Source organism: Capra hircus, chromosome 5 (genome assembly GCF_001704415.2).
Source record: "Capra hircus breed San Clemente chromosome 5, ASM170441v1, whole genome shotgun sequence".
Lineage (NCBI taxonomy): Eukaryota > Metazoa > Chordata > Mammalia > Artiodactyla > Bovidae > Capra > Capra hircus.
This window is the reverse complement of record NC_030812.1, coordinates 118,827,566-118,852,743: the sequence shown is the minus strand read 5'-3', so window position 1 is coordinate 118,852,743 and position 25,178 is coordinate 118,827,566. Positions and strand designations below refer to the sequence as shown.

At 54.8% G+C, this 25,178-nt stretch overlaps 3 protein-coding genes across 4 annotated transcripts in view; all 3 read left to right on the top strand.

Annotated features, from left to right (window-relative positions):
- CHKB (choline kinase beta) lies at window positions 1,334-4,881 on the top strand. Of its 2 annotated transcripts, XM_018048996.1 has the most exons (11): window positions 1,363-1,838; window positions 2,010-2,118; window positions 2,393-2,506; window positions 2,697-2,830; window positions 3,087-3,182; window positions 3,382-3,440; window positions 3,528-3,609; window positions 3,738-3,846; window positions 3,991-4,094; window positions 4,354-4,435; window positions 4,596-4,881. In XM_018048996.1, the coding sequence occupies exons 1-11, from the start codon at window positions 1,615-1,617 to the stop codon at window positions 4,668-4,670; spliced, it is 1,188 nt and encodes a 395-aa protein (XP_017904485.1). In that variant the 5' UTR covers window positions 1,363-1,614; the 3' UTR covers window positions 4,671-4,881. The 2 variants fall into 2 exon arrangements, with proteins under 2 accessions (XP_017904484.1, XP_017904485.1); XM_018048995.1 differs by having other exon boundaries at window positions 1,334-2,118.
- Window positions 5,466-14,043, top strand: CPT1B (carnitine palmitoyltransferase 1B). Its single transcript, XM_018048994.1, is given in 20 exon segments — window positions 5,466-6,010; window positions 6,472-6,631; window positions 6,965-7,104; window positions 7,409-7,434; window positions 7,437-7,582; window positions 7,796-7,897; window positions 8,071-8,208; window positions 8,306-8,383; window positions 9,253-9,360; window positions 9,434-9,518; window positions 10,127-10,322; window positions 10,603-10,788; window positions 10,866-10,971; window positions 11,061-11,177; window positions 11,580-11,744; window positions 11,820-11,954; window positions 12,047-12,199; window positions 12,688-12,801; window positions 13,299-13,391; window positions 13,520-14,043. Coding segments are annotated over 19 exon segments (2,313 nt in total). The 5' UTR covers window positions 5,466-6,010; window positions 6,472-6,490; the 3' UTR covers window positions 13,604-14,043.
- Window positions 18,543-25,178, top strand: part of SYCE3 (synaptonemal complex central element protein 3) — a 29,864-nt gene continuing 23,228 nt past the window's right edge. Inside the window, exon 1 of the mRNA XM_005701591.1 lies at window positions 18,543-18,607. The gene's annotated coding sequence lies outside the window, so the exon portion shown is untranslated. The remainder of the gene's footprint in view (window positions 18,608-25,178) is intronic.

Here is a 25,178-nt window from a genome sequence, read left to right as displayed (position 1 = left end):
TTTGCTCTCCTTGCAATCCAAGGGACTCTCAGAAGTCTTCTCCAATACCATAGTTCAAAAGCATCAATTCTTCGGTGCTCAAAAGGCACTCAGCCTTCCTTATGGTCCAACGCTCACATCCATACATGTTCTTGTTGTTCAGTTACTTAGCCCTGTCCAACTCTTTGTGATCCCATGGACTGCTGCATGGCAGGCTTCTCTGTCCTTCATCTCCTGGAGCTTGCTCAGACTCATGAAGGGGAGGACAGAGGATGAGATGGTTGGATGCCATCACTGACTTGATGGACATGAGTTTGAGCAAGCTCCGGGGGTTAGTAGCGGACAAGGAAGCCTGATATGCTGCAGTCCATGGGGCTGCAAAGAACCAGACACGACTGAGCAACTGTACTAAATCAGATAGGACCTTGGCTTTGCTACCGCACTGGCCTTAACAAAAGCCCTCACTACCTGGTCTGCTGCTGCCGCTGCTGCCAAGTTGCTTCAGTTGTGTCCAACTCTGTGCGACCCCACAGACGGCAGCCCACCAGGCTCCCCCATCCCTGGGATTCTCCAGGCAAGAACACTGGAGTGGGATGCCATTTCCTTCTCCAAGGCATGAAAGTGAAAAGTGAAAGTGAAGCCGCTCAGTCGTGTCGGACTCTTCCAGACCCCATGGACTGCAGCCCACCAGGCTCCTCCACCCATAGGATTTTCCAGGCAACAGTACTGGAGTGGGCTGCCATTTCCTTCTCCGGCCTTCTCCGCTGCCTGGTCTAAAATAAGGCTTTCCTCCCTCATTTCTCTGTCACAGTACATGCTGCTCGTTCCCTGCATAGTTCCGTTCACGATGAGTAATTGTCTTGTGTGTTTATCTGCCTCCTCCCACTGCAACTAGTAGAGACGCTCCGGAGGGCGGGGATGCATCCAGCCTTATAGACTGCTGCTATCATATAGATTCAATCATATATATCATATACGTATACATGTCAACCATATATATATATCATATATACGTATATATCAGCAATCATATAGATTGCTACAGTTCATGGGGTCGCAGAGTCGGACACCTCAGAGCGACTGAACTGAACTTCCTTGCCCGACTGCCCCGGGGGCCAAATGTGTCCACCGAGGGGCCGCCGCCGCCCACGCTGCCCTGTGCGCTCCCAGACCCTGGCGAAGGCCCACCTTGCCTCACAGGAGCGTTCCCGGGTAGCCGCCCTGAAGAGTCCGACCGGCTCCTAGGACGCGCCACCGGCCTACGTGATTCGCCCACGTAACAGGTCAGGCGCCGAGGGCCCGACCGCTCATAAAGCTTCTGATTGGCCCGCGCCATTTCCTGCTTCCGGGTTGCGGTCCAAACAACGGCCTATCTCTCGGCGGCCGGGCCAGGAGAGAGAGGCCATTGGACGTCGCCCTGAGCAGGGGCGGGGCATAGCGTCGGAACGCACGCCGGGACCATTGTCTCCTGGAGAGCCGAGCGGGGCCGCCGAGAGCCGAGTAGAACCAGGCGACCCGAGTGCGACCCGAGCCGCACAGGCTGGCCGGAAGCGGAGCCGAGCGCGGCCGGAAGGAGCCGAGGGCGCCCGCAGGGCCTCAGCGGCGACGGGGCGTGGGCCCGGCCGCGCCGGAGCCATGGCGGCCGAGGGGACCGATGTGGTCGGAGGAGGGCCTCTCGGACGCTGCCTGACCAAGGACAGCTTGCTGCAGGCTAAGTGCCCCGACGCGGCGCCGAGCCGGCGGCGTGGCTCGGCGCGCTCACGAGACGCCGAGCGCCGCGCCTACCAGTGGTGCCGAGAGTACTTGGGCGGGGCCTGGCGCCAGGCGCGGCCGGAGGAGCTGAGGGTTGACCCAGTGAGGTGGGAGGTCAGGGGTCACCCCCTCCTGTGCGCGCGCCGGGTCGGGCTCGGGCCCTGGGGACCCTCGGCATTCCTGGGCCGGGGGCGGGCCGGGGGCGCGGGGCGCGGGGGCTGGACGCCGGGCCGGTGGAGCGGACGGCGGGCTGAGCGCGCCCTGCTGTGGGTCTGCAGCGGAGGCCTCAGCAACCTGCTCTTCCGCTGCTCGCTGCCCGACCACCTGCCCAGCGTTGGCGAGGAGCCCCGGGAGGTGCTGCTGCGGCTGTACGGGGCCATCCTGCAGGTGAGGGGCGAGTGAGGGCCGCCGTGGCCTTGGAACCCCTCGCCCAAGTCTGGCAGGTGGTGTGGCCCCCACTGCGCAGTGGAGGACACCGAAGTTCAGGGGTTGAGTATTTTGTCCATTATAATACCAATGCCTGCGCTCTGGAGCCCCCCCCTCCCCCGGGCGGTGAGTCCCAGCTGTTGTGGGAGGAGCAAGTCGACCCTCGTGTGTGTTTGCGTCCCTTTGCCATTGGCCCTTTGTGACTGTGGTCCCTTCACTGTCCATCTTCCTTCAGGGCGTGGACTCTTTGGTCCTTGAAAGTGTGATGTTCGCCATACTTGCAGAGCGGTCGCTGGGGCCCCAGCTCTACGGAGTCTTTCCAGAGGGCCGGCTGGAACAGTACATCCCAGTACGAGCCCGGCCCTGACCTACCCGAAGCACTTCCTTCCCCCCCAACCCCCTTCCCAGTGTCTGCCTTCACATCCCTCACCCCAGGTAGGGAATTTTCCCCAAGCCCTGACTCCACCCCACCTCCGTTCCCCCACCCTTCCCCCACCTGCCCCAGCCCCTTCACCACCCTGATAGGTTCCTGGGTGCAGAGCCGGCCACTGAAGACACATGAGCTTCGAGATCCAGTGTTGTCTGCAGCCATTGCCACGAAGATGGCCAAGTTCCACGGCATGGAGATGCCTTTCACTAAGGAGCCCCACTGGCTATTCGGGACCATGGAGCGGTGAGTCAGGAGCCCGCACATGACTGAAGCCCCAAGCTGCCAGTCACTCCTCTGGGCTGCAACTGAATGTATCTGATGCTCTGTCCTCCCCTCCAGGAGAGTGAAGCCAGTGTCCCACTGTCTAACATGACCTCTTACGGAACAGGCTTCCAGAGATTGCCAGACAAGCCATTCAGTGACAGACAGGCAGGACAGCCTGGCCGAGGGGAGAGGGGAGGGATGGTACACTGAGTGGATCCTGTTATTTGGGCTTTAGGTACTTAAAGCAGATCCAGGACCTGCCCCCTACCGGCCTTCCCCAGATGAACCTGCTGGAGATGTACAGCTTGAAGGATGAGATGGGCAACCTCAGGTGGGGGCAGACAGGACAGGGTAGGGGCAGGGGTCCGGGAGGGGGCTGGACAGAGAGCACAGGAAGTGTGGGGTGTGGGCACCTAGTGGGGTCCTCCCCAGGATTTGCTGAGGGCTAGAATCAAGGCTTAGCCCACAAAGATGCTTCTGAGCCTCCTTTGTCACTCTGGCTCAGGACCCATGCCCCTGTTCCCCTACAGGAAGCTGCTAGACACTACCCCATCACCAGTGGTCTTTTGCCACAATGATATCCAAGAAGGTAAGAGAAGGCATCTGAGTCTCCCAGCCTCAGGTGAGGGGGGCCAAAGGGCCCTGGAGTGACCAGAATCTCACCACTTTCCTCCAGGGAACATCTTACTGCTCTCAGAGCCTAAAAACACCGACAGCCTCATGCTGGTGGACTTCGAGTACAGCAGTTATAACTACAGGTGAGGGTGAGCAGATGGCCTCCCGTGGGCCTGTTCCTACAGTGCCCTAGAAAGGCTGACCAGGCCTTCATCTCTGCATCCTAGCTGCCCACGGTATTTGGGGCTGAGTGTCCACCTTATTCCCTCAGGGGCTTTGACATTGGGAACCATTTTTGTGAGTGGGTTTACGATTATACCCACGAGGAGTGGCCTTTCTACAAAGCGCAGCCTGCAAACTACCCCACTGAGGGACAGCAGGTATGTGGGCCAGAAGCTGGGGGAGCAGGACCTGGCCTGTACGAGAGAAGGAGGGTAAAGTCTGGGAGGAATGGTGAGGAAGGGTGTTCACTGGGAGATCCTCACCAGGCGTCCCATTTCCTGACTCTGGTCTCTTGATCTCAGCTCCATTTCATTCGCCACTACCTGGCAGAGGTGCAGAAAGGTGAGGCCATCTCCCAAGAGGAGCAGAGGAACCTGGAAGCAGATTTGCTGGTGGAAGCTAATCGGTGAGGGGAGGCAGGTGGCAGGGCAGAGCAGGATGCAGAGGAAGGGCAGATGCCGGGCTGCCGGTGAGGTGTCAGTGCAGAGTGGCGGCAGGAAGCGAGGGTGAGGTCTGAGGCTGGTGGAGAACAGTTTGAGACGGGGAAGAGTCAGGACAGGGTGGCTTAGGGCGACGGGGAGCAGTCAGAGCCTTGGGGCACGTCCGTCCTGGTGGCGGGGCTCAGGCGGCGCCGGGTGTCCTCTGAACGCTTCTCCTGCCCTTAGGTATGCCCTGGCATCTCATTTCTTTTGGGGTCTCTGGTCCATTCTTCAGGCATCCATGTCCACTATAGAATTTGGTTATTTGGTAAGTAACCCAGATACGTGCGATAGATGTGGGGAGGGAGCGCATCAGGGGCCTCGGGCCCTCTCGGACATCTATGCGTAGTCAGGTGGCCTTGGGCAGACTGAGGGGCTGGGGGGTGCTGGGCCCAAGCATTCTCACCATCTGGGAATTCTTTGCCTAGGAGTATGCGCAGTCTCGGTTCCAGTTCTACTTCCAGCAGAAGGGCCAGCTGACCAGCTTGCACCCCTCATCCTGACTCCGCCTCCAACTCCTGCAATTTCTCCTGGAGCCTCCAGGGCAGGACCTTGGGGGGAGGGGCACAGGGGAAGCCCTAGGGGGCTGAGCTGAGCCGCACTGAGACTGGAGTTAAGGAGGCTGATCTCCCCCTGACCCCAGGTTCCCCCCGCGGGAAGTGGGCAGAAGCCCTGGCGTATGCACCGTAAGACAATAAACTCCCTGCACCCCTCGTGCCCTGTCCTAGCCCTCCTTGGGTGTTGTGGAAAGCACCCACCAAGAATTGCACACAGATTGACCAAGGACCACTGCAAGGAGCCTCGCGTTCCCCTCCTGAGAAGTACAGCTGTTGGGTGATCTGGGCTTGACGCTGGTCAGGGGCCGTTCTGCCAGTGGGAGCCATCTGCACCCCCCATCCCTGGCTGCAGCTTCAGTTCAGTTCAGTCGCTCAGTCATGTCCGACTCTTTGCGACCCCATGAATTGCAGCATGCCAGGCCTCCCTGTCCATCACCAACTCCCGGAGTTCACTCAGACTCACGTCCATCGAGTCCGTGATGCCATCCAGCCATCTCATCCTCTGTTGTCCCCTTCTCCTCCTGCCCCCAATCCTTCCCAGCATCAGAGTCTTTTCCAATGAGTCAACTCTTCGCATGAGGTGGCCAAAGTACTGGAGTTTCAGCTTTAGCATCATTCCCTCCAAAGAACACCCAGGGCTTATCTCCTTCAGAATGGACTGGTTGGATCTCCTTGCAGCCCAAGGGACTCTCAAGAGTCCTCCAACACCACAGTTCAAAAGCATCAATTCTTCAGCACTCAGCCTTCTTCACAGTCCAACTCACACCCATATATGACCACAGGAAAAACCATAGCCTTGACTAGACGGACCTTAGTTGGCAGTCATGTCTGCTTGCAGCTTAGATGTGATAAATCCCTAGGGGACTTGGGCTGGGTACTGGGGAGTCACGGCTGCAAAGAGGGCCCTGAGGCGGGGCTGCCCCACCCTCAGCGCTGGCCCTCAGGGAACAGGAGGCACAGCTGACACCCGGACGACCTTTTCCCTACATTCAGCTATTTTTAGTTCAAATGCCGCCCTCCTCACGTGAGCCCCGTTGGGCACCCCCAGGCTCCCAGACCTTTGAGAGATCTTCAGCTTGCAGAAACCCGCTCTGCGTCCCCACTCCTGATTCTCGTCGTGAGGCGGGGGTAGATTCTCGTTGCGCCCCGTATCTGTTCTCAACCCAAATTCGGGAGTGGGTGTCAGGTTCCCGGCGAGGGCGGGTCTTAGGTGGCCTGCCCTGAAGGACGTGCGGACACGGGCCAGAGCGACTGGCCGCACAATCGAACAGGAGCAAACCCTAGCTGTGAGTGGAGTTGCGGGCTAGCTCGGGCCGCCGACTGGGCCCAGGGCTCTGAGCTCGCGTAGGGGTGGGGGTGTGGGGGAAAGGGTGGGTGGAGGCTGGTGCCAAGGTCCCACGTGACACGGCTAGGGGTACGCACACCCCGCCTCACTCCAAACCAGACCTACTCCGCTTCCGAGGCCACTCACCCCCATCCCCGAGGCCGCCCTTTGCTGTCCTCGGGGTTTCTGAACTTTTCAAGGCCTTGACCCCCTTGCCGACCACCGCACCATTGTGCGAAAGTTCTGAGGCGGTTGGCGAGGCTGAAGGACCGACCTGCGGCCAGGGGTTGGGGGAAACCAGGACACGACGCTGGGCTGGCCCAGGGAGGGAGGTGGGGGCGGGCCAGAAGCGCGGACTATAGCGGGGGCGGAGCCTCGGCTCGGCGGCTGAGCCTGCCCACGCCCCCTCCTGCCGCCTCCCAGGTGCCAAGCAACCCCCAGGATGGCGGAAGCGCACCAGGCTGTGGCCTTCCAGTTCACTGTGACCCCAGAGGGGGTCGACTTCCAGCTCAGTCGGGAGGTGCTGAAACAGATCTATCTGTCTGGGGTCAGGTCCTGGAAGAAACGCCTGATTCGCATCAAGGTGGGCGCAGGCGGTCCTGGCCTCTATCTCCCAGCAGGTGCAGAATCCAGCCTTCCAGGGAAGCAGAGGCCAGGTGTCAGCTGCTGCCCGTTGTCAAGGTCCTCCTCCCCTCCCTGGGCTGGCAGCTCTGCTGAGTGACAGGCTCCAGCCCTGCAGAGCCCAGAGGGGTGCTCAAGTTGGAGGCGGGGGGACAGGAGCAGGAGGTGGTCCTGGGGCGCAGCAGTCAGGTGCTGCAGGTGTGGGATTTGGAGGAGTGAAAGCGGGCAAAGGCCGCACAGGTCTCCGCTCACCGAGCCCTTCCTGCTCTGTGAGCATGCCTGTTTCTGCCCGCAGAATGGCATCCTGAGGGGCGTGTACCCTGGCAGCCCCACCAGCTGGCTGGTTGTGGTTATGACAACAGTGGGTTCCTCCTGCTACAACGTGGACGTTTCCATGGGACTGGTCTATTATATCCAGAGATGGCTTCCTGAGGGGTAAGAAGCAAGGCCATAAGAGAGGGCCGGGTGGGCTCTGCGGCCGGAACTCCTGGGCCTGCAGGACACTGGCCCCCGGAGGCCACGGGGCAGCCCTCCCTGGAGGTGGCCGCCGGCTCTGTCCCTGCTTCTGGGAGTTCGTGTGTGAGGCCCTCAGGCGCTCAGATGTGAGTGTATCCAGGGAGTTTCTCCGCCTCTGGTGCCTACCCCGGATGGCTTTATGTATATCAGGGCTGCAGAATCAGAATTTCCCTGCGGGTGGCCTCCAGTGGAGCCGCTGCAGGCCTCTCCTCTTCTCTGACAGACGTCCCTACCGGACCCCATACACCCGGACCTCCTCAGCATGGCCGTCTTCTCCACGGGCGTCTGGGTGATGGGCATCTTCTTCTTTCGCCAAACCCTGAAACTGCTTCTTTCCTACCACGGTTGGATGTTTGAGATGCACGGCCAGACCAGCCACTTGACCAGAGTCTGGGCTGTGAGTGGGAGCCAGTGGAGGGGTCCAGGCATCTGGTTTGAGACCGCGGGGCCTCACTTTGGGTTCTGAGCTGGAGGGGACAACCAGGCAGGGCGCTGGTGCCCGGCAGGGTGGGTCCCGGTTCCGAGGGTCTGGGGCAGCCCCTCCAGCGTTTGCTACTTTCTGCTCTTTCCTGCAGCCTCCCCCTCAACATTCTCTACTCTGCATCCTCAGGTCTGCGTCCGCCTTCTGTCTGGCCGACGGCCCATGCTCTACAGCTTCCAGACGTCTCTGCCCAAGCTGCCGGTGCCCAGCGTGCCAGCCACAGTTCATCGGGTGAGGGCCTGGGTGCAGGGCAGGCTGGACTCAAAGAACTCACTCAGACATGAGACTGCCGCCTACAAAGAGTCAGCCTGAGAGGGAGCCGTGAGGCTGGGCTTGGAGGAAGGTCAGGACACAGGCGGCTCCTGCTGCCTGGCCCTCGCACTGATGCTGGCTTGCCTGGACAGTACCTGGAATCCGTGGAACACTTGTTGGATGATGAGCAGTATTACCGAATGGAGATGCTGGCCAAGGAGTTCGAGGAGAAGACCGCCCCCAGGCTGCAGAAGTACCTGGTGCTCAAGTCCTGGTGGGCAACCAACTACGTGAGTTCTCCCTGCTAGGCTTACCCTCACCCGGCCTGTGTGCTGGCTGCTCACACCCCGCCCTCTGCCCCGACTCTAACCTCCCGTCCACCCCCAGGTGAGCGACTGGTGGGAGGAGTACGTCTACCTGCGGGGCAGGAACCCCCTCATGGTCAACAGCAACTACTACGTCATGGTAAGAGCTCTGTGTTCACCGTGTCCCCACTCTGGTCTCGGGGCAGAACCTGGAGGACAGCTCAGAGCCGCGGTGGTAGTTTCCATGAGCAAGCGGAGGTTCTGGAGTGAGGCCTGGAGCAGAGGGAAGATGGGGGTGCATGTCCTACAGCAGTCGTCAGGAGGCTGCTTGCAGGTGATGGAAATACTGGGCATCCGGAGAGCCGAGCCGACCCCGCAGCCTGATGCTGTCCCCCGGGCTCCTCTGCTCACTGCCCTGCCCAGCTCGGGCTCTATCACTTCCTTCCTTGCTCTCCCACTGGCTTTCCAGCCTTGACTTCCCAGCTGTCCTGACAGCAGGGAACTTCCTTAAGTGCGTCTCAAGTAGACCCAGAGTCGCTGCTCTTAGGGCTCAGGTCCCTAGCCTGCCGGTCCCTACCCCATGGGAGCGGCCCTCTTCCTGCTCCCAGGCCAAGGCTGCAGAACCCACCGGGGGTGCCGCCCAGCCACAGACCTGCTCGCCTTCTCCTCTCCTTCTTCCAAAGCACATTTCAAGTAGGGTGCTGCCATGCCCCTCCTCCACAAAGCTATCTTTCTAGAAACCTATGTGCAGCTTGTCTAGGCCAGAGGTTTTAAGCTGTTCTGTGGTGGCAGAACCTCTTCCTCCAAGAAAAATAAATAAAATGTCAACAGCTCCAAGGGGTTTGGAAAAGAAGCTCAGGTGGAAGCCAGGGCAGGGGGTGACATGACCAGTCATGCGTTTCACCTCTGGTACTTGGCCTCAGAGAGTGTGCAGGATGGACTGGAGAAAGGGGCCGAGACACCCCAGACAGAGGGCCCCCTGTGCACACGCGCCACGGCCTCCCTGCAGGCTCTGCTGTCTCCCTGCAGGACCTCGTGCTTGTCAAGAACACAGACGTGCAGGCTGCCCGCCTGGGAAATGCTGTCCACGCCATGATCACGTATCGCCGTAAACTGGACCGTGAAGAGATCAAGCCGGTGAGTTGTGTTGGGGGTGCGGGCGTGACCGGAAGAGGGGCCGCATCTGAGCCGTGCTGGGCCTTCCTCCCAGGTGATGGCACTGGGCCTTGTGCCCATGTGCTCCTACCAGATGGAGAGGATGTTCAACACCACTCGCATCCCGGGGAAGGACACAGGTACGGGGTCGCACCCGGGCGCCCGTGCTGGGGCCTGGGTGGAGGCCCCTCCCTGCCAGCCATGGGCCCACCACACCAGTGCCCTGCTGCCTGCTGCTCCCTGAGCATCCTCAGCATCTTAGGGTCGTGACACTGTGAAAGATAGTCAGTTTGTGGCCGATAGTAGACACCTACTATTTACAGGCACGATGCTACTGCTGGGGCGCTGAGAGGCCAGGACGGAGCCCCTCCCTGCAGGGCTCCCGGCACACGGGAAGAGTCTCCTGCGCAAGAGCAGGAGGGAGCCTAACAAGGCTCCTGCCTTGAGGGGCCTGTAGAGCAGGAGGGCGGGCTTGCCCAGGGCCACCCGAGCGGCGCCTGCATTTCTGGCTCCAGCACAGCCTGTGATTTCCTAGAGCTCCAGGTTCCTCTTCTGTGAAATGCCTCATGGGACTGTGGTTGGCATTAAGTGAGAGGTGGGGAAGCTCTGGCTCAATGCCCAAAAGTTGGCGGAAGGCAGGCCAGGCGGAGGTCCTCGTGGCCACCTGGTGTGGGGCTGGGGGCCTTTGGGCAGGCATGTGGGGCAGGGGCCCTGCTTCTGCCTGAGTCCACCCTGGCCTCTGCCACAGACATGCTCCAGCACCTCCCGGACAGCAGGCACGTGGCCGTCTACCACAAGGGCCGCTTCTTCAAGCTGTGGCTCTACGAGGGCTGCCGCCTGCTCAAGCCTCGGGACCTGGAGATGCAGTTCCAGAGAATCCTGGACGACCCCTCCCCACCCCAGCCCGGGGAGGAGAGGCTGGCAGCCCTCACTGCAGGGGGAAGGTATTGGGGCCCACGCTGGGGCACCAGGAGGAGGGGAGTTCAGTCCCACGTGCCACCCTGGAGCTCAGGCAGGAGGCCTGACGGAGACGTAGGCCCGGGGTGCCCGGTGTTGACCAGGACCTGCCGTCGTCAGGAACACCGGTGGCAGCAACAGGGAGTCGCTGCTGTGACCTCTAACTGCTGCTGGCTGGATGGGGGTGTGCAGAGTCTGCAGACACAGGTCCTGGGCAGGGCTCTCATCCTGCAGGGGGCCCCACTCACTCTGCCCTTGTGCCTTCAGAGTGGAGTGGGCGCAGGCACGCCAGGCCTTCTTCAGCTCTGGCAAGAACAAGGCTGCCCTGGATGCCATCGAGCGCGCTGCGTTCTTCGTGGCTCTGGACGAGGAGTCTCACCACTACGACCCAGAGGACGAGGCCAGCCTCAGCCTCTACGGCAAGGCCCTGTTGCACGGCAACTGCTACAACAGGTACACGCCCCGGCTCCCCCGCTCGCGGCCCCGGAGCTCCCCCCGCCTCCCCCGCTGCCCTTCTCCTCCCGCTGCAGGTGGTTCGACAAGTCCTTCACACTCATCTCTTTCAAGAACGGCCAGCTGGGACTCAACACAGAGCACGCGTGGGCAGACGCCCCTATCATAGGGCACCTCTGGGAGGTAACAGGCCCCGGGAGGGGCCCTGCGGCGCAGGCTTGGGGTGGGGTGGCAGGGCAAGGACAGCCTCTCAGCCTGACCTTCCCCTGCAGTTTGTCCTGGGCACCGACTCCTTCCATCTGGGCTACACAGAGACGGGGCACTGTCTGGGCAAACCCAACCCTGTGCTGCCCCCGCCTCAGCGACTCCAGTGGGACATTTCTGAGCAGGTGTGCGGGCCGAGAAGGGGCAGGGGTGGCTGTGTGAGAGAGGCAAGGGCCTGAGATGCCCTGCAGGCCTCCCCTTTGTCCCAGCCCCACTCTCAGGGGGAAGGTCCGAGTGTCTCTTATGGTCCAGACCGACTCCAGGGAGAACAGAGACCCCAGGACCGTCTGGGGGTTGGAGAAAAACGTGAGGCGTGAGCTCCCCCCCCGCCAGTGCCCGCTCCCCCGCAGAGCCCAGCCCCGCCTCTGCGCTAACGCCCCCAGCCTGTCTGTGGCTTGTCCTCCTGAGGACATCGAGGCCTGCCCAGCCTTGCCTTCCTCCGTTACGAACCCTCAGGCCTTCTGGACATGACCCTGGAGCCCTGCTGGAGAGCTCTGCCCCCAGCTGACCTCTCCGTGTCTTGGCAGTGCCAGGCTGTCATCGAGAGTTCCTACCAGGTGGCCAAGGCTCTGGCGGACGACGTGGAGCTGTACTGCTTCCAGTTCCTGCCCTTTGGCAAAGGCCTCATCAAGAAGTGCCGGACCAGCCCTGACGCCTTCGTGCAGATCGCCCTGCAGCTGGCGCACTTCCGGGTAGGAGCCCCGGGCCGCCGAGCGGGCGGGGTGGCACCCGGGCCCACCCCAAGGTTCACCTTCTGTGTTCCCCAGGACAAGGGCAAGTTCTGCCTGACCTACGAAGCCTCGATGACTAGAATGTTCCGCGAGGGCCGGACAGAGACCGTGCGCTCCTGCACCCGTGAGTCCACAGCATTTGTTCAGGCCATGGTGCAGGGGCGCCACCCGGTAAGCCCCCACGGCCTCGTGCTGAGGCGACCGCTCGGCCTCTGTGGGTTCGGGGTCAGACCCACTCTTCACGGCCCTGTTTCTGCCCCCAGAACGAAGACCTCCGGCGTCTGTTCCGGAAGGCTGCTGAGAAGCACCAGAACATGTACCGCCTGGCCATGACAGGGGCGGGCATCGACAGGCACCTCTTCTGCCTTTACGTGGTCTCCAAGTACCTGGGAGTCGAGTCCCCTTTCCTGGCTGAGGTCAGTGTGGACGGGCGTGTCTGTCCGCAGGCCCGCTCTCGGTGGCTCTGCCTGCTCCACGCCCCTCTCAGGCCTGCGGACTGGCCGCGAGCAGCAGCCTTCCCCTTGTTGAGTGGGTGTCCGCGTGAGGGGGGATGGACGGACCAGTGTGACATGTCGGGGCGGCAGCGCCCATGAGGGAAGTGCAGAGGCTCAGGGGGACGGGGTGTCCGGGCGGAGGGAGCCTTCAGTGCCCAGACAGCCACTGAGGCCGCGGTGTGGGATATGGAGCAACAGCTCGGGGTGCGGGTAGAGGCAGGGGCAGGACAGGCAGGTCCTGTGGTGGAGGGTTCTGTGCAGATGCTGTAACGGTGAGAACAGACCGGGGACCAGGGCCGCAGTCAGGAAGGCGCTGCGTCCGTCCCTTCTGCGTCCTCAGCCAGGACGCCTCAGGCACTACCTGTCCGCGGGTGTGCAGCGCGTCTGACGGCAGGGCCTCCCTGTCGCAGGTGCTCTCAGAACCCTGGCGCCTCTCCACTAGCCAGATCGCTCAATTCCAGATCCGTATGTTCGACCCAAACAAGTACCCCAAACACCTGGGTGCTGGCGGTGGCTTTGGCCCTGTAAGTGCCCTTGAAGGTGGGCAGGTGGGCAGGACCAGGGGACGGGCGTGTCTTTGGAGAGTACAGGGACTCAAGGGGGTCAGACCAGACGCAAGAGCACAGGCCTGGACCTGTCTGGCATGGGAACAGAATGGGTACCTATAGACCTGTTGGGAGGAAAGTGGATGGGAGCTCACCCCTGCTGGAGTGACCCTGCCTGAAGCTGATGCGCCCTCTGAAGGGGGCTTACAGAGAGTCCAGCTCTCCCACTGAGATTCACACAGGCTAGTTGGTCAGGGAACTGGCGACGCCGTGGAGAGAGGCGGTGCTCTTGAGCCTCCTGAGGGGACGCAAGGCCGTGGGTCCCCTGGTGGGTCTGCAACCCTGTTTTCCCACGGTTTCCTGGGGGTGGGCCCCTTCCTGTGAACCTTGTGGGCAGAGCAAGGATAACATCAGCTTGGCTTTCAGATCTTCAAGGTCAGCTCACCTCTGCTTCTTTACCCTCCACGCTGCCTCAGGTGGCAGATGATGGCTACGGTGTTTCCTACATGATCGCAGGTGAGAACACCATCTTCTTCCACGTCTCCAGCAAGTTCTCCAGCTCAGAGACGGTGAGTCTGCCCTGCCGCTACTCCGCCTGAGGAGGGTCGGCCCAGGGCGCGTCGGGAAGGACCCTTGCTCCTGTGGCCAGGGGGCGGGGGCTCACCTGGAGTTTGGTCTGAACTCTTGACTTCCACAGAATGCCCAGCGCTTTGGGAACCAGATCCGCCAAGCTCTGCTAGACATCGCCAATCTTTTCCAAGTTTCCAAGGCTGATGGCTAAGGGCTGGAGAGATGCCAGCTGCCCTTCTGTCCCCACAGAGTGGAGGAGGGGGCCTGTGGTCAGCCTTCAGGCACAGGGGTGGCAGCGCATAGGTGCCTAGGCTCCAAGAACATCTCCGGAAACAAGTGCTCCCCCAGCTGACACTGCTCCCTGAGGGCTCAGGTGGCAGAGGTAGGGCTGGAGGGAATCTTGATTTTTTTTCTTGCTAGATGCTAATAAAAATAAGGCTGTATGGTTCTGCTTTAGCCCTTAAGTACCTATGGGTTTTTTGAGGGGTGGGGGACTAGGAGGCCCTTCCCTTGCTCTAGCTCAGGCCAGTGAGGTGGCCAGGGAAGGGCTAGGGCTGGAGACTGTGAGAGGCTTCTGACCTGCTTTTAATACAGGTCTCTGCTGTCCACACCCACATATGCACTTGGAATAAATTCTTGCTTCAGAACCTCCACCCGTTCCCTGGTGCCACTGTTTGTCTGCTGGAACTAGGGCCCACCTGCCTCCTCTGCACCGACACGCCCTCTGCACCTCCCTGGGCAGGAGCACGGCTCTGTGCAAGCCTCGGCATAGGGAGGAGCTGCAGTCCCAGGCCTGAGTCTGGGTGCCAGGTGGTCGTGTCTGTGAGAGGACACAGGATAATCTGGAGCAACAGGCCTTTCTTCAGTCCAGCTTTTTATTAATATCACAAGTAAACAAAAAAATTAATATGAAAGTATAAGCGGGTACTCAGTTACCACTGCCGCAAGGCTGAACAAATCTAGATCCCGTTGCTCTGCTAGGTGCTGAGAACCAAATGTGCATTAGACACAGTCCTCGGCCTTCTCTTATTAGCCAGTGTCTACCGAGCAGCCGCCATCTACTTGGCTCTGTGTGGGAGATTCCATGGTGAACAAGGCACCGCGTGCCCACGAGGATGTCACCACTTGGTGAGGCAGGCACGGATCCGGGGACGGAGTGGCTGGCAGGGACACCAGGAGGCTTTTGAGTAATCCATTTAGCAAGAACTTACTGAGCACTCAGTGTGCTAAGCACTGGGACACAGCAGTGAGCGAAACTGGCAAAAACAATCCCTCTCTGTGGGGCTTCAGAGTCTAGAGAGGGAGAAAGGCAATAACCAAGAAGAATGAGCAAATTACATAGTAAGTCAGATGGTAATCAGTGCTAAGGAGAAAAATAAGTGAGGGGAAGGAACAAGGAAGGGATGGGTGGCAATTTCAGACAGAGTGGCAGAGCCAGGCCTTCCCGAGTGGGGCCATTTGACTCAAACCAGCAGGAGAGAAGGGTGCAATCCATGTATATACCTGAGGGCAGAGTATTTCAGGCCAAGAGGGCGGCAAGGGTCAATGCTTCATGGTGGGAGGAGCCTGCTGGGGTAGAGGAACTGTCCCTGAGGCCTGTGGCTGGCGTTAGGTCAGGGGAGGGGCAGGCCAGGCTCTGGCTTCTAGTCATGATGTGGGAGGCCACTGGGGTTTGAGCAGAGGATGATATAATCGGTTGTAAATTTTAATGGGATCATTCTGGCTAACCAGAATAATATTAGAACAAAGTAGGGCACAATACTCTAGCCACCTGATGAGAACTGACTCATGGGAAAAGACCCTGATGCTGGTAAAGATTGAAGAGGGGAGGAGAAGGGGACGGCAGAGGATGAGATGGTTGGATGGCATCACCGACTCAGTGGACATGAGCTGAGCAAGCTCCGGGAATTGGTGATGGACAGGGAGGCCTGGCGCGCTGCGGTCCATGGGATCTCGGAGAGTGGGACACGGCTGAGCGACTGCGCTGAACTGAGGGCACAGTGAGCATAGAGCAAGGTCTAGCAGCAAGCACTGCTCCAGGTGACAGTGGGGTTGGGAGAAACTATGGGGCTTAACTAAGGGATGGAAAACCAAGAGACTAGGGAGCTGGCAAGGGTGGTTCACATTTTATTTGGGTGACTGGGTGATTAAAATTTTGAAGTGTTTGAATCTGGCATGACTGTAAGAAACGTTTGTGAAAATGCCTAAAAACCTTGAAAATATAAATTGAAAGAAAGGAGAGTTAGGCTCCTGATAATAGATTTGAAGCTTGTCAGAACCCTGAGAGCATGAGATGATTCCCAGGACGAAGGGTCCTAAGCTCTTTTTTTTTTTTTTTTTAACTTCTAATTTTGTATTGGGCTGAAGTCCATGGGGTCGCTAAGAGTCAGACACGACTGAGCGACTTCACTCTCACTTTTCACTTTCCTGCATTGGAGAAGGAAGGCAATGGCAACCCACTCCAGCGTTCTTGCCTGGAGAATCCCAGGGACGGGGGGGCCTGGTGGGCTGCTGTCTATGGGATCGCAGAGTCAGACACGACTGATGTGACTTAGCAGCAGCAGCAGCATAACCAGTTAACAAACAATACCATGATAGTTTCAGGTGAACAGCAAAGGGACTCGGCCATGCATGTACACATAGCCTCTTCTGAGTCTTGTGAGAAGCTCGTAAAAATACAGCTATGCTCACAAAATGGTACACTCCGTTTCAGAGCTTTCTTGGGCTTCCAAAAGTACTTTCACAGACCTTTGCCTCTCAGGTGCCTGCATGATCTACCCTGGGAAACTGTCTGGATTTGGTTGGCCTCTGGGAGACATCAGCTTGCCCAGCCCTGGGAGAACAAGCTGGCTTTTAATTAAGGTTAAATTCAGTCAAAGTTCTTTTATCTTATCTGTTCTTGGTTGAAATAAGAGAAGAAACCACAATGCTAAACCAGGGTATAAACTTCCCAATAATTACGCACCGGATGCAAATCTGTATTGGTGACCCACAGATGTGTGGATCTGCACTGTTAGTTGAGGCTAGCAGTCATAGCAGACAAAGCCGGAAATCTCAATGGCTTAGCCCAGTTGAAGTTTAATTTTTATTCAGTTGGCTGATAAGCAGACTCTGCTCCATACCATGATTCAAAAATGGGCTGTTAGAAGTCCTGCTTTCCTCAGGTAGCTTGCTAGTTGCTTTGGAAATCAACATCCCTCAGGTCATGGAGGAGAGAGAAAGAGGGCTCACTCATAGGAGGCTTTTATGGACTTGGCCTGGTAGTGATACAGAGCATTTCTACCCATATCCCGCTGGCCAGGACTCACACTGCAAGGGAGGCTGGGAAATGTAGTCTAGCTGCGTGCCCAGGCTATAAAGGAAGCATTTGGCGGACAGTTAGCCAGTTTCAGATGCACAAGTGCATGGGCAGATAGATGGCTCTGGACTCCCTGGGAGTCCATCCTTCTTGGCATGGTCTTTACAGGGTGTTTCAGACACCCACCTCCACTTCCAGGCCCTCACATTTCAGATCAACTGATTTCTAGTCTCTTACACTCCCCCACAAGAACCCTGAACCCCAACTTCACTCTTCTTTTCTAAAGGAGGCAGGCAAATCCACACCTTTGCCTTTACTGAACCGCCTGTCTAGAATCCTGTCCCCTTTCTCAGCCTGGTAAACTCCTTCCCTGAAGCTGTCTTCATTACCCCTCAGTTATTCCTGATCCATGTTTTTCTGGGATGCTATAACAGAAATCAGCTCTAGAAAGTCTCAGGAAGTGGTGGAGTGATTGGAAGTGTGCAAGTGGCTCACAGGTAGGAAGGAACAGCCAGAGAACCAGGTTAAGAAGGGGCAGGAACCTGGCAGCCTGGAAAGGGGATGTGGCCCAGACAGAGGACTCAAGAAAGAGACATGTCCTTACTCTGTGCCCAGAACTGTCTGGCTCAACTCTAGATATATTTCCTACTCTGCTAAGGATCAGAATCCCTGAGAGTGGGTCGCAGGTTTGTCAGGGATCGCAGAGTTCAACGTATTCAAGACTGAAGTTAACAACCTCCTAAACTGCCTTCTCTGCCACTCCTCCCCATCTGAGCCAGTGGTGTCCGTCTGCAGCTCCTCATCCATGCCTTCTCTCTCCCACATTACCAAGCCTTGTCAAGTCAATCTTCTAAATGGCTCTGACTCTGTACTTCCCTCCACCATGACCACCCCCTTTCCTGTGCCTACCTCCATCATCATGCACCCCAACAGCAACAGCTGCTCCATTTCTACTCTCCCTCCAGCAGCCAGAGAGACCCCTTCACCTTGCCACTCTTAAGCTTACCACCCTCCTAAGGTAACTCTATGTCCTTGGGCTGACTTACAGGGGCCACAGTGATCTCTTTAGCCTCCTCTTCACCAGAGCTTTATGTACAGCCCCTCTGGAGTTGAGTAGCACTCTCACTTGGCCTTGCTTGGTGATCTGTGCTTTACTGCCTGGAGTCCAGGGTACCTGGCAGACCGTGGCTGGAACCGGTGCCCACACCTCCCAGATGGGGCCTGAGCTGGGCCCCTGCCTCATCTCCTTGAGCCTCAGCACCCTCTTCTGTGAGGCAGTTGTAACAATGTTGGCAGTGCGTGGTAGCGGTGAGAAAAAATACTTGCGCATCCACTACTCACCCAACAGTGGTTACTAGCACTTGTCTGTGCCAAATGCCTCCTGTATACTGGCGACACACTGGTCAGGCAGACTGCCCAGCGTCCCCAGATTTATGATCAGGAGCAAGGGGGAAAACATTCCCATCAGAACGGGGATGTCCCCTTCTCGTCTGAGCTTTGCCGTGCCTCAACTTCAGCCACCCCTCAATCCAAGCACGCCGCTCATTTGAGATGTACCCACTTGAGCAACCAGCCAGGGCAGCCCCTCCCCTTCCGCCCTCAGCGACCGGCCTATGAGACCTCAAGGCCAGGACTTAGGACAGGCCTCAGGCGCGCAGGCATGAGCTCGTAGCCCCGCCCCTTCCGCTCCAGGAGACCAGCCAATGAGACCTCAAGGCCAGGACTTGGGACCCGCCTCAGGCACGCATAGGCATGAGCTCGTAGCCCCGCCCCTTCCGCTCCAGGAGACAGCCAATGAAAGCTAGAGATCAGCTCCGGGGGCAGGTCTGGTAACGGAAAGGGGAGGGGCGTCACTCTGAGGAGAGGCCTCATGCCTCAGGCGTCAGAGGCGGGTAGCTGAACAGGACCCGAGCACAGGCAAGTGGGAGGTGAGAAAGGCCGGCCCGCCTGGGGTCCTGTACTCTCCCTTGGTGCCCCAACCCCCAAGCCACGGCATCCCACGCGGTGCTCACCGTCTGACGCCAGACTGAAGGTGTGGCAACTACCAATTCCTCACCCCGGTCTTCTCACCCTGGGTCACCTCATCCTGAGTCTCCTCACCCGTGTCTCCTCACCCTGGGTCTCTTCACCCTGTCTTCTCGCCCCTCACAGGGTCTCCTCACCCATGTCTCCTCACCCTGGGTCTCTTCACCCCATCTCCTCGACCCTCGCAGCCGGCCCCTCTCCGAGGTCTCCTCACCTAGGCCCGCCCCTCACCCGCACCTCCCGCAGATCCTCACACTGCACACCCTGAATTCCATACGCGTGAGCCGCTCACCCATTACCCCACGCCTGGACTCATCACACAGCTCGAATTCCCTCACATCTGCACACCAGGCGTGGTCCCAGACTCCCCAGGACCACCGCCCAGAGCATCACTCACACATTCTATTCCCATGCTGTTCACACCACCACCACACACACACACACACACACACACACACACACACACACACACACACACACACACCACAGAAAATCTCTGATCCAAGTACCTCTCTCATCCTCACATTTCTCACTCCAGCAAGGCTCCCAGATTCCATTAAAGCTCTTCTTAGTGGGCAAGACCCTCAGACCACAAACAGGGTCCCAGGTCCCTGCAATTCTTATGCCTCTGAATTCCTCAGTCCCCAGGACCTACATTCCCTGTGCCTTCACACCCTAAGGTGATCCCTCAGTCCCTTCCCAGCCCCACTTTACCTCTGCCCACCTAACCCCTACGGTTGGCTATTACCCTCATTCCCCTGGGCTTTGGCACTGGCCCAGGTCTTCTCTCCATCCTCAACCTGCTGTCATCCTAGACAACCTCCCAGAAAGGAATGCATGGACCTTAATCCCATGGTCTTCTTCTTCCACTTCAGCTCTTTTCCTGGATCTACTTTCCAGACCTTTCCCTCCTCTGAGATCCAAGCTTACTCTTGCCACAGGCTCCATCCTTCTAGCTGCCACATGCTCTAGCCCCCAGTCTACCTGCCCCTCAACTCCATGTCCCTTGAAGCCTCTGCTTTGTATCCACCTCCATCTTACACACTGCTTACTTGTGCCTCCACCACCCACACGTTTCAGCTCCCAGGCCAGTTACCCTTCATCCTAAGGATACTATGCAGCCATGTGATCTCAGTCATACTACCACTGCTTCTCTGCTGCACGTCTCTGTGCCTCTAGTGAGGCACAGAGTTCTGCCAAATCTTCATCCTTCTCCTCAAACCAAGATAGTCTATTCTTGGGTGGGGGGACTCTTTTATTGCCGTCCATAGGCAAGGTAGAAACTTCAACTTTGAACATGGACTACCTGGACACTTGCCTACTACACTGCACCCTTATCTCTTTACGTTCCCTTACCTTCATAGGTTAAGGCGACCCTTTTCCTACCTGGGGTCAGTCCCTGCACCATCCATGACCCTTTCTCCTTAGTCTTCAGCCCAGTGGAGGCTACTCTCTAGTTTCGGTGTGTGGGCTTCTCGTTGCACTGGCTTCACGTGTTGTACAGCATAGGCTCTGGGGCTCTCAGGCTTCAGTAGCTGTGGCACTTGGGGTCTAGAGCATGTGGGCTTCAGCAGTTGTGGTGTGAAGGCTCAGTGGTTGAGGCTCTCAGACTCTATAGAGTGCAGGCTCAGTAGCTGTGGCACATAGGCTTACTTGCCCCCTGGCACATAGAATCTTCCATGACCATGAATCGAACCCATGTCCCCTACACTGGCAGGCAAGCTCTTAACCACTGGACTACTAGGGAAGTCAGGTTGTCTGTCTCTCTTGACTAGAAAGAAAACTCCACAAGGGCAAGTTATTATCTGTTTTGTTTGGTGAAATATTCCTAAGCACCTAAAACAATGGCTGATATTCAATAAATATGAATATTTTTGACTACATGAATTAATTTTCCTCCTTTCCTCCTCTCTTCTGTTGGCTTCAAGTACACACTCCCCAGTTCCCTACATTTCTGACTGCTTATCAGCACCTTTTATGGCCTTGTTTCCTTCTTAAGTGCTGATTTTTTGTTTATTTGGCTGCACTGGATCATAGTTGCGGCATGTGGGATCTAGTTTCCTGACCAAGGATTGAACCCGGGCCCTCTGTGTTGGGAGTGTGGCATCTTAGCCACTGGACCACCAGGAAAGTCCCAGTGCTGATGTTTTTAAGGGCTTCTTCCTAGTCCATTTTCTCTTTTCCCTTTATATATTCACTGTGAATGATTTCATCTCTTCCCATGATTTAACCACTATCAATTCTTTTATTTTCAGCTTAACCTCTTCCTAGGATTCTAATCCTATTTTTCAGGTGTTTGTTGAATAGCTCTGCTAGGATCCCTGATAAGCACCACACACTCAAGCTGCCCCAAATTGAACTCAGTAGCTTCTCCATCCCATCCCTTCACCTCCATTGCACCAGTTATACTGATAGTCATTCTCAAAACTACCCACTGAATTGTCTGAGGCAACTGGGAGAAAATGTAGTGCTATGGAGCTCTATCTCCCAGACAAGACTAAGTTTCAATCTAACATTTCAAACAGTAGAATGATGAAAGCATGAAGGCAAGAGAGAGCATGATGAGCTCAGCTTTCTTAATGACATGGCTATGATGGCCTTTTTATAGAAGAAGGCTTTGGTGAGAAACTGAGCAAGGACATTTGGCTGAGTGACTATTGCAATTTGTAGAATCTTGCTCTACAAGCTTCTTTTTACCAAACTGACTTCCTTGATGACAAGATGGTGTACTTATCTTTTTAATCCTTACTTTTTGTGGTACTGCTTGACATATGGTGAAAGTGAAAGTGAAGTCGCCCAGTCGTGTCTGACTCTTTGCGACCCCATGGACTGTAGCCTACCAGGCTCTTCCCTCCATGGGATTCTCCAGGCAAGAGTACTGGAGCGGGTTGCCATTTTCCTTCTCCAGGGGATCTTCCCGACCCAGGGATCGAACTCTGGTCTCCTGCATTCCAGGCAGACGCTTTAACCTCTGAGCCACCAGCTTGACATATGGTAGGTACCCACATTTGCAAAATTATGTATTTAATATGACTGAAGCCTAGGATATATATGAGGATGTGGCTCAATACTGATAAGTGTGAGCTTTTGTGACTTCAAAGGCATTATTTAAACAGAAAATTCGAATGTTGTTGTTTGAATATTTGAAATGTTTGAATGTTTGTTGTTGTCATTCAGTTGCTAAGTCATGTCCGACTCTGCACCCTCATGGACTGTAGCACACCACGTTCTTCTGTCCTCCACTGTCTCCTGGAATTTGCTCAAATTCATGTCCATTGAGTCAGTGATGCTAACCGTCTCATCATCTGTCGCCCCCTTCTCTTCTGGCTTCAATCTTTCCCATCACCAGGGTCTTTCTAATGAGTCGGCTCTTTGTATCAGGTGGCCAAATTATTGAAGTTTCACCTTCAACAGTCCTTCCAATGAATAGTCAGGGTTGATTTCCTTTAGAATTGACTAGTTTGATTTCCTTACAGTCCAGGGGACTCTCAAGAGTCTTCTCCAGTACCACAGTTCAAAAGCATCCATTTTTCAGCACTCAGCCTTCTCTATGATCCAACTCTTGCATCTGTACATGACTATTAGAAAAACCATACTTTTGACTATATGGACTTTTGTCAGTAAAGTGAATGTTTACTTTGATTTTAAAAATTAAGATTTATTTTTTAAAGTTACTAATCTAAAATTCTAGTCTTCCTTGAGTCTTTAAGCTTAGTTTATAAATTTTATTCTAAATGAGATTATTTATTAGATTGTTTATTCTAAATAAGACTATTTTACTCTAAATTTTTAATCTTCTTTTAGCTCTAGCGTATTTTTAATAATAATTTAATGTTTTTGTTCCATTTGCAAACTTAAATTATAAACTTAATGGATCCTATTTCTTTAAATACCTCAATTGTCTTAATAATAAATTTTCCTACCTTCTTATATATTCTTATAAAAATCATAAATAAAACTCATAAATAGAGTAAATCTCAAGTTCTCTTAAATATCCTAGTACTCTTATAAACTTACTAAGATTTTTACTGAAAATTAAAGCCATATTTAAACTCACATTTAAACTCATATTTAAAATTCACATTTTAAACTCCAATGACAAAGCTAACCAAATTCTCATAAACATTCAAATGCATATAATATCAGAGTCATGGTACAGGTATCCCTTGCTTTGCAAAGTTCACTTTATACCATTTCACTTTTATGAAAAACCTACAGCAGTACCTGTTTTACTAACAAAGAGAAATCTGAAGCGGATTTTCTCATGTATGGGAAGAAAAAAAAGGTGAAAAATAGAAGTGGCATCCAGGATTTTGTTTTGCAACAAGTCATATAGAGGCAGTATGCACCCCAAACAGTGAGAGTGGCAACGCCAAGCTCATTCCCCAGGAACTACACTCTGCTCAGCACCAAGGTGTCACAGCTTGGAGCTTTGTGAGCATCTATGCTTTATCTTGATTTATTTTGTGTATTTGTTAGCAAGATATGTCTTCAGGTAATTACTGCTTTGCCTTATGCCATTTTGGTTTATGAAAGGTTTTGTACAGACACTCTACTTTTGGACAAGGAGGCAAAACTGTAGTTTTATGCTTTTAATATTTCTTACTTTAATTTCTTTTCTTCCCAGAATTATAATTATTCACCCATATGATTTTTAGGGTTTCATTATCTTATACTTTTATTTATTTTTAAATTGAAGTATAATTGATTTTCAGTGTCATGTTGGTTTCAGGTGTACCGCATAGTGATTCAATTTTACGTACATATATTTATATCCATTTTTAGATTGCTTTCCTTATAGGTTATTACAAAAAATTGAGTATAGTTCCCATTGTCTTGTACTTTTTAGAGGTGTCTTTCCAGCTTGTTGAGATGTCATTATGATCAGAGGACACTGGCTGGGGTTCAGTAACTCTCTAATAGTCTGCCCGTGGCTTCCAGATCATTACTCTCTTGTTTCTTCTACCTCTGTGGCCCCTCTTCATCAGCATTTTAGGCTGGTTCCTTTGCATCTCCCCAGTCTTGATGTTGAGCCACTTCTCCATCTGTGTTTTCTCCCTTGATCTCACCCATTCTTATGTCTTTAAATATCATCTATATGCTTATGACTCCCACATTTCTATCTCTCCCTTGAATTCATTTATTCAGCTGCCTACTCAGTATTCCCACTTGGATGCCTCATGAGCATATGTTCAAAACTGGATTATTTCTTTCCCATGCAAACTAGCTTCTTCCAGTCTTCCCCTGTCTCAGTTAATGGTACCACCATTTCTGGTTGCCCAATCAAATGCCTTAGGATTGTACCTAACTCCACAATGACTCATCAGCAAATCTTGTCTGCCCTCCCTCGGTCCTCCTTCACGCTACTTCCTTCAGTCCTATGCTGATCTGAGCTGTTATTATCTCATTTCAGTTCAGTTGAGTCTCTAAGTCGTGTCCAACTCTTTGTGACCCCATGGACTGCAGCATGCCAGGCTTCCTTGTCCATCACCAACTCCCAGAGCCTGCTCAAACTCATGTGCATCGAGTCAATGATGCCATCCAACCATCTCATCCTCTGTCATCCCCTTCTCCTCCTGCCTTCAAGTCTTTCCCAGAATCAGAGTCTTTTCCAATGAGTCAGTTCTTCACATCAGGTGAGCAAAGTATTGGAGTTTCAGTTTCAGCATCAGTCCTTCTAATGAATAGTCAAGACTGATTTCCTTTAGGATTGACTGGCTTGATCTCCTTGCAATTCAAGGGACTTTCAAGAGTTTTCTCCAGCACCAGTACCATAGTTTGAAAGCATCAGTTCTTTGACATTTAGCCTTCTTTATGGTTCAACTGTCACATCTGTACATGACTACTGGAAAAGCCATAGCTTTGACTAGACAGACCTTTGTTGGCAAAGTGATGTCTCTGCTTTTTAATATGCTGTCTAGGTTGGTCATAGCTTTTCTTCCAAGGAGGAAGCATCTTTTAATTTCATGGCTGCAGTCACCATCTGCAGTGATTTTGGAGCCCAAGAAAATAAAGTCTCTTACTGTTTCCATTGTTTCCCCATGAAGTGATGGGACTGGATGCCATGATCTTAGTTTTCTGAATGTTGAGTTTTAAGCCAACTATTTCACTCTCCTCTTTCACTTTCATCAGAAGGCTCTTTAGTTCTTCTTTGCTTTATGCCATAAGGGTGGGGTCATCTGCATATCTGAGCTTCTTGATATTTCTCCCGGCAATCTTGATTCCAGCTTGTGCTTCATCCAGCCTGGCATTTCACATGATGTACTCTGCATAGAAGTTAAATAAGCAGGGTGACAACATCGTACTCCTTTTCCAATTTGGAACCAGTCTTTTGTTCCATATCCAGTTCTAACTGTTGCTTCTTGACCTGCATACAGATTTCTCAGGAGGCAGGTAAAGTGGTCTGGTATTCCCATCTATTTAAGAATTTTCCACAGTTTGTTGTGATCTACACAGTCAAAGG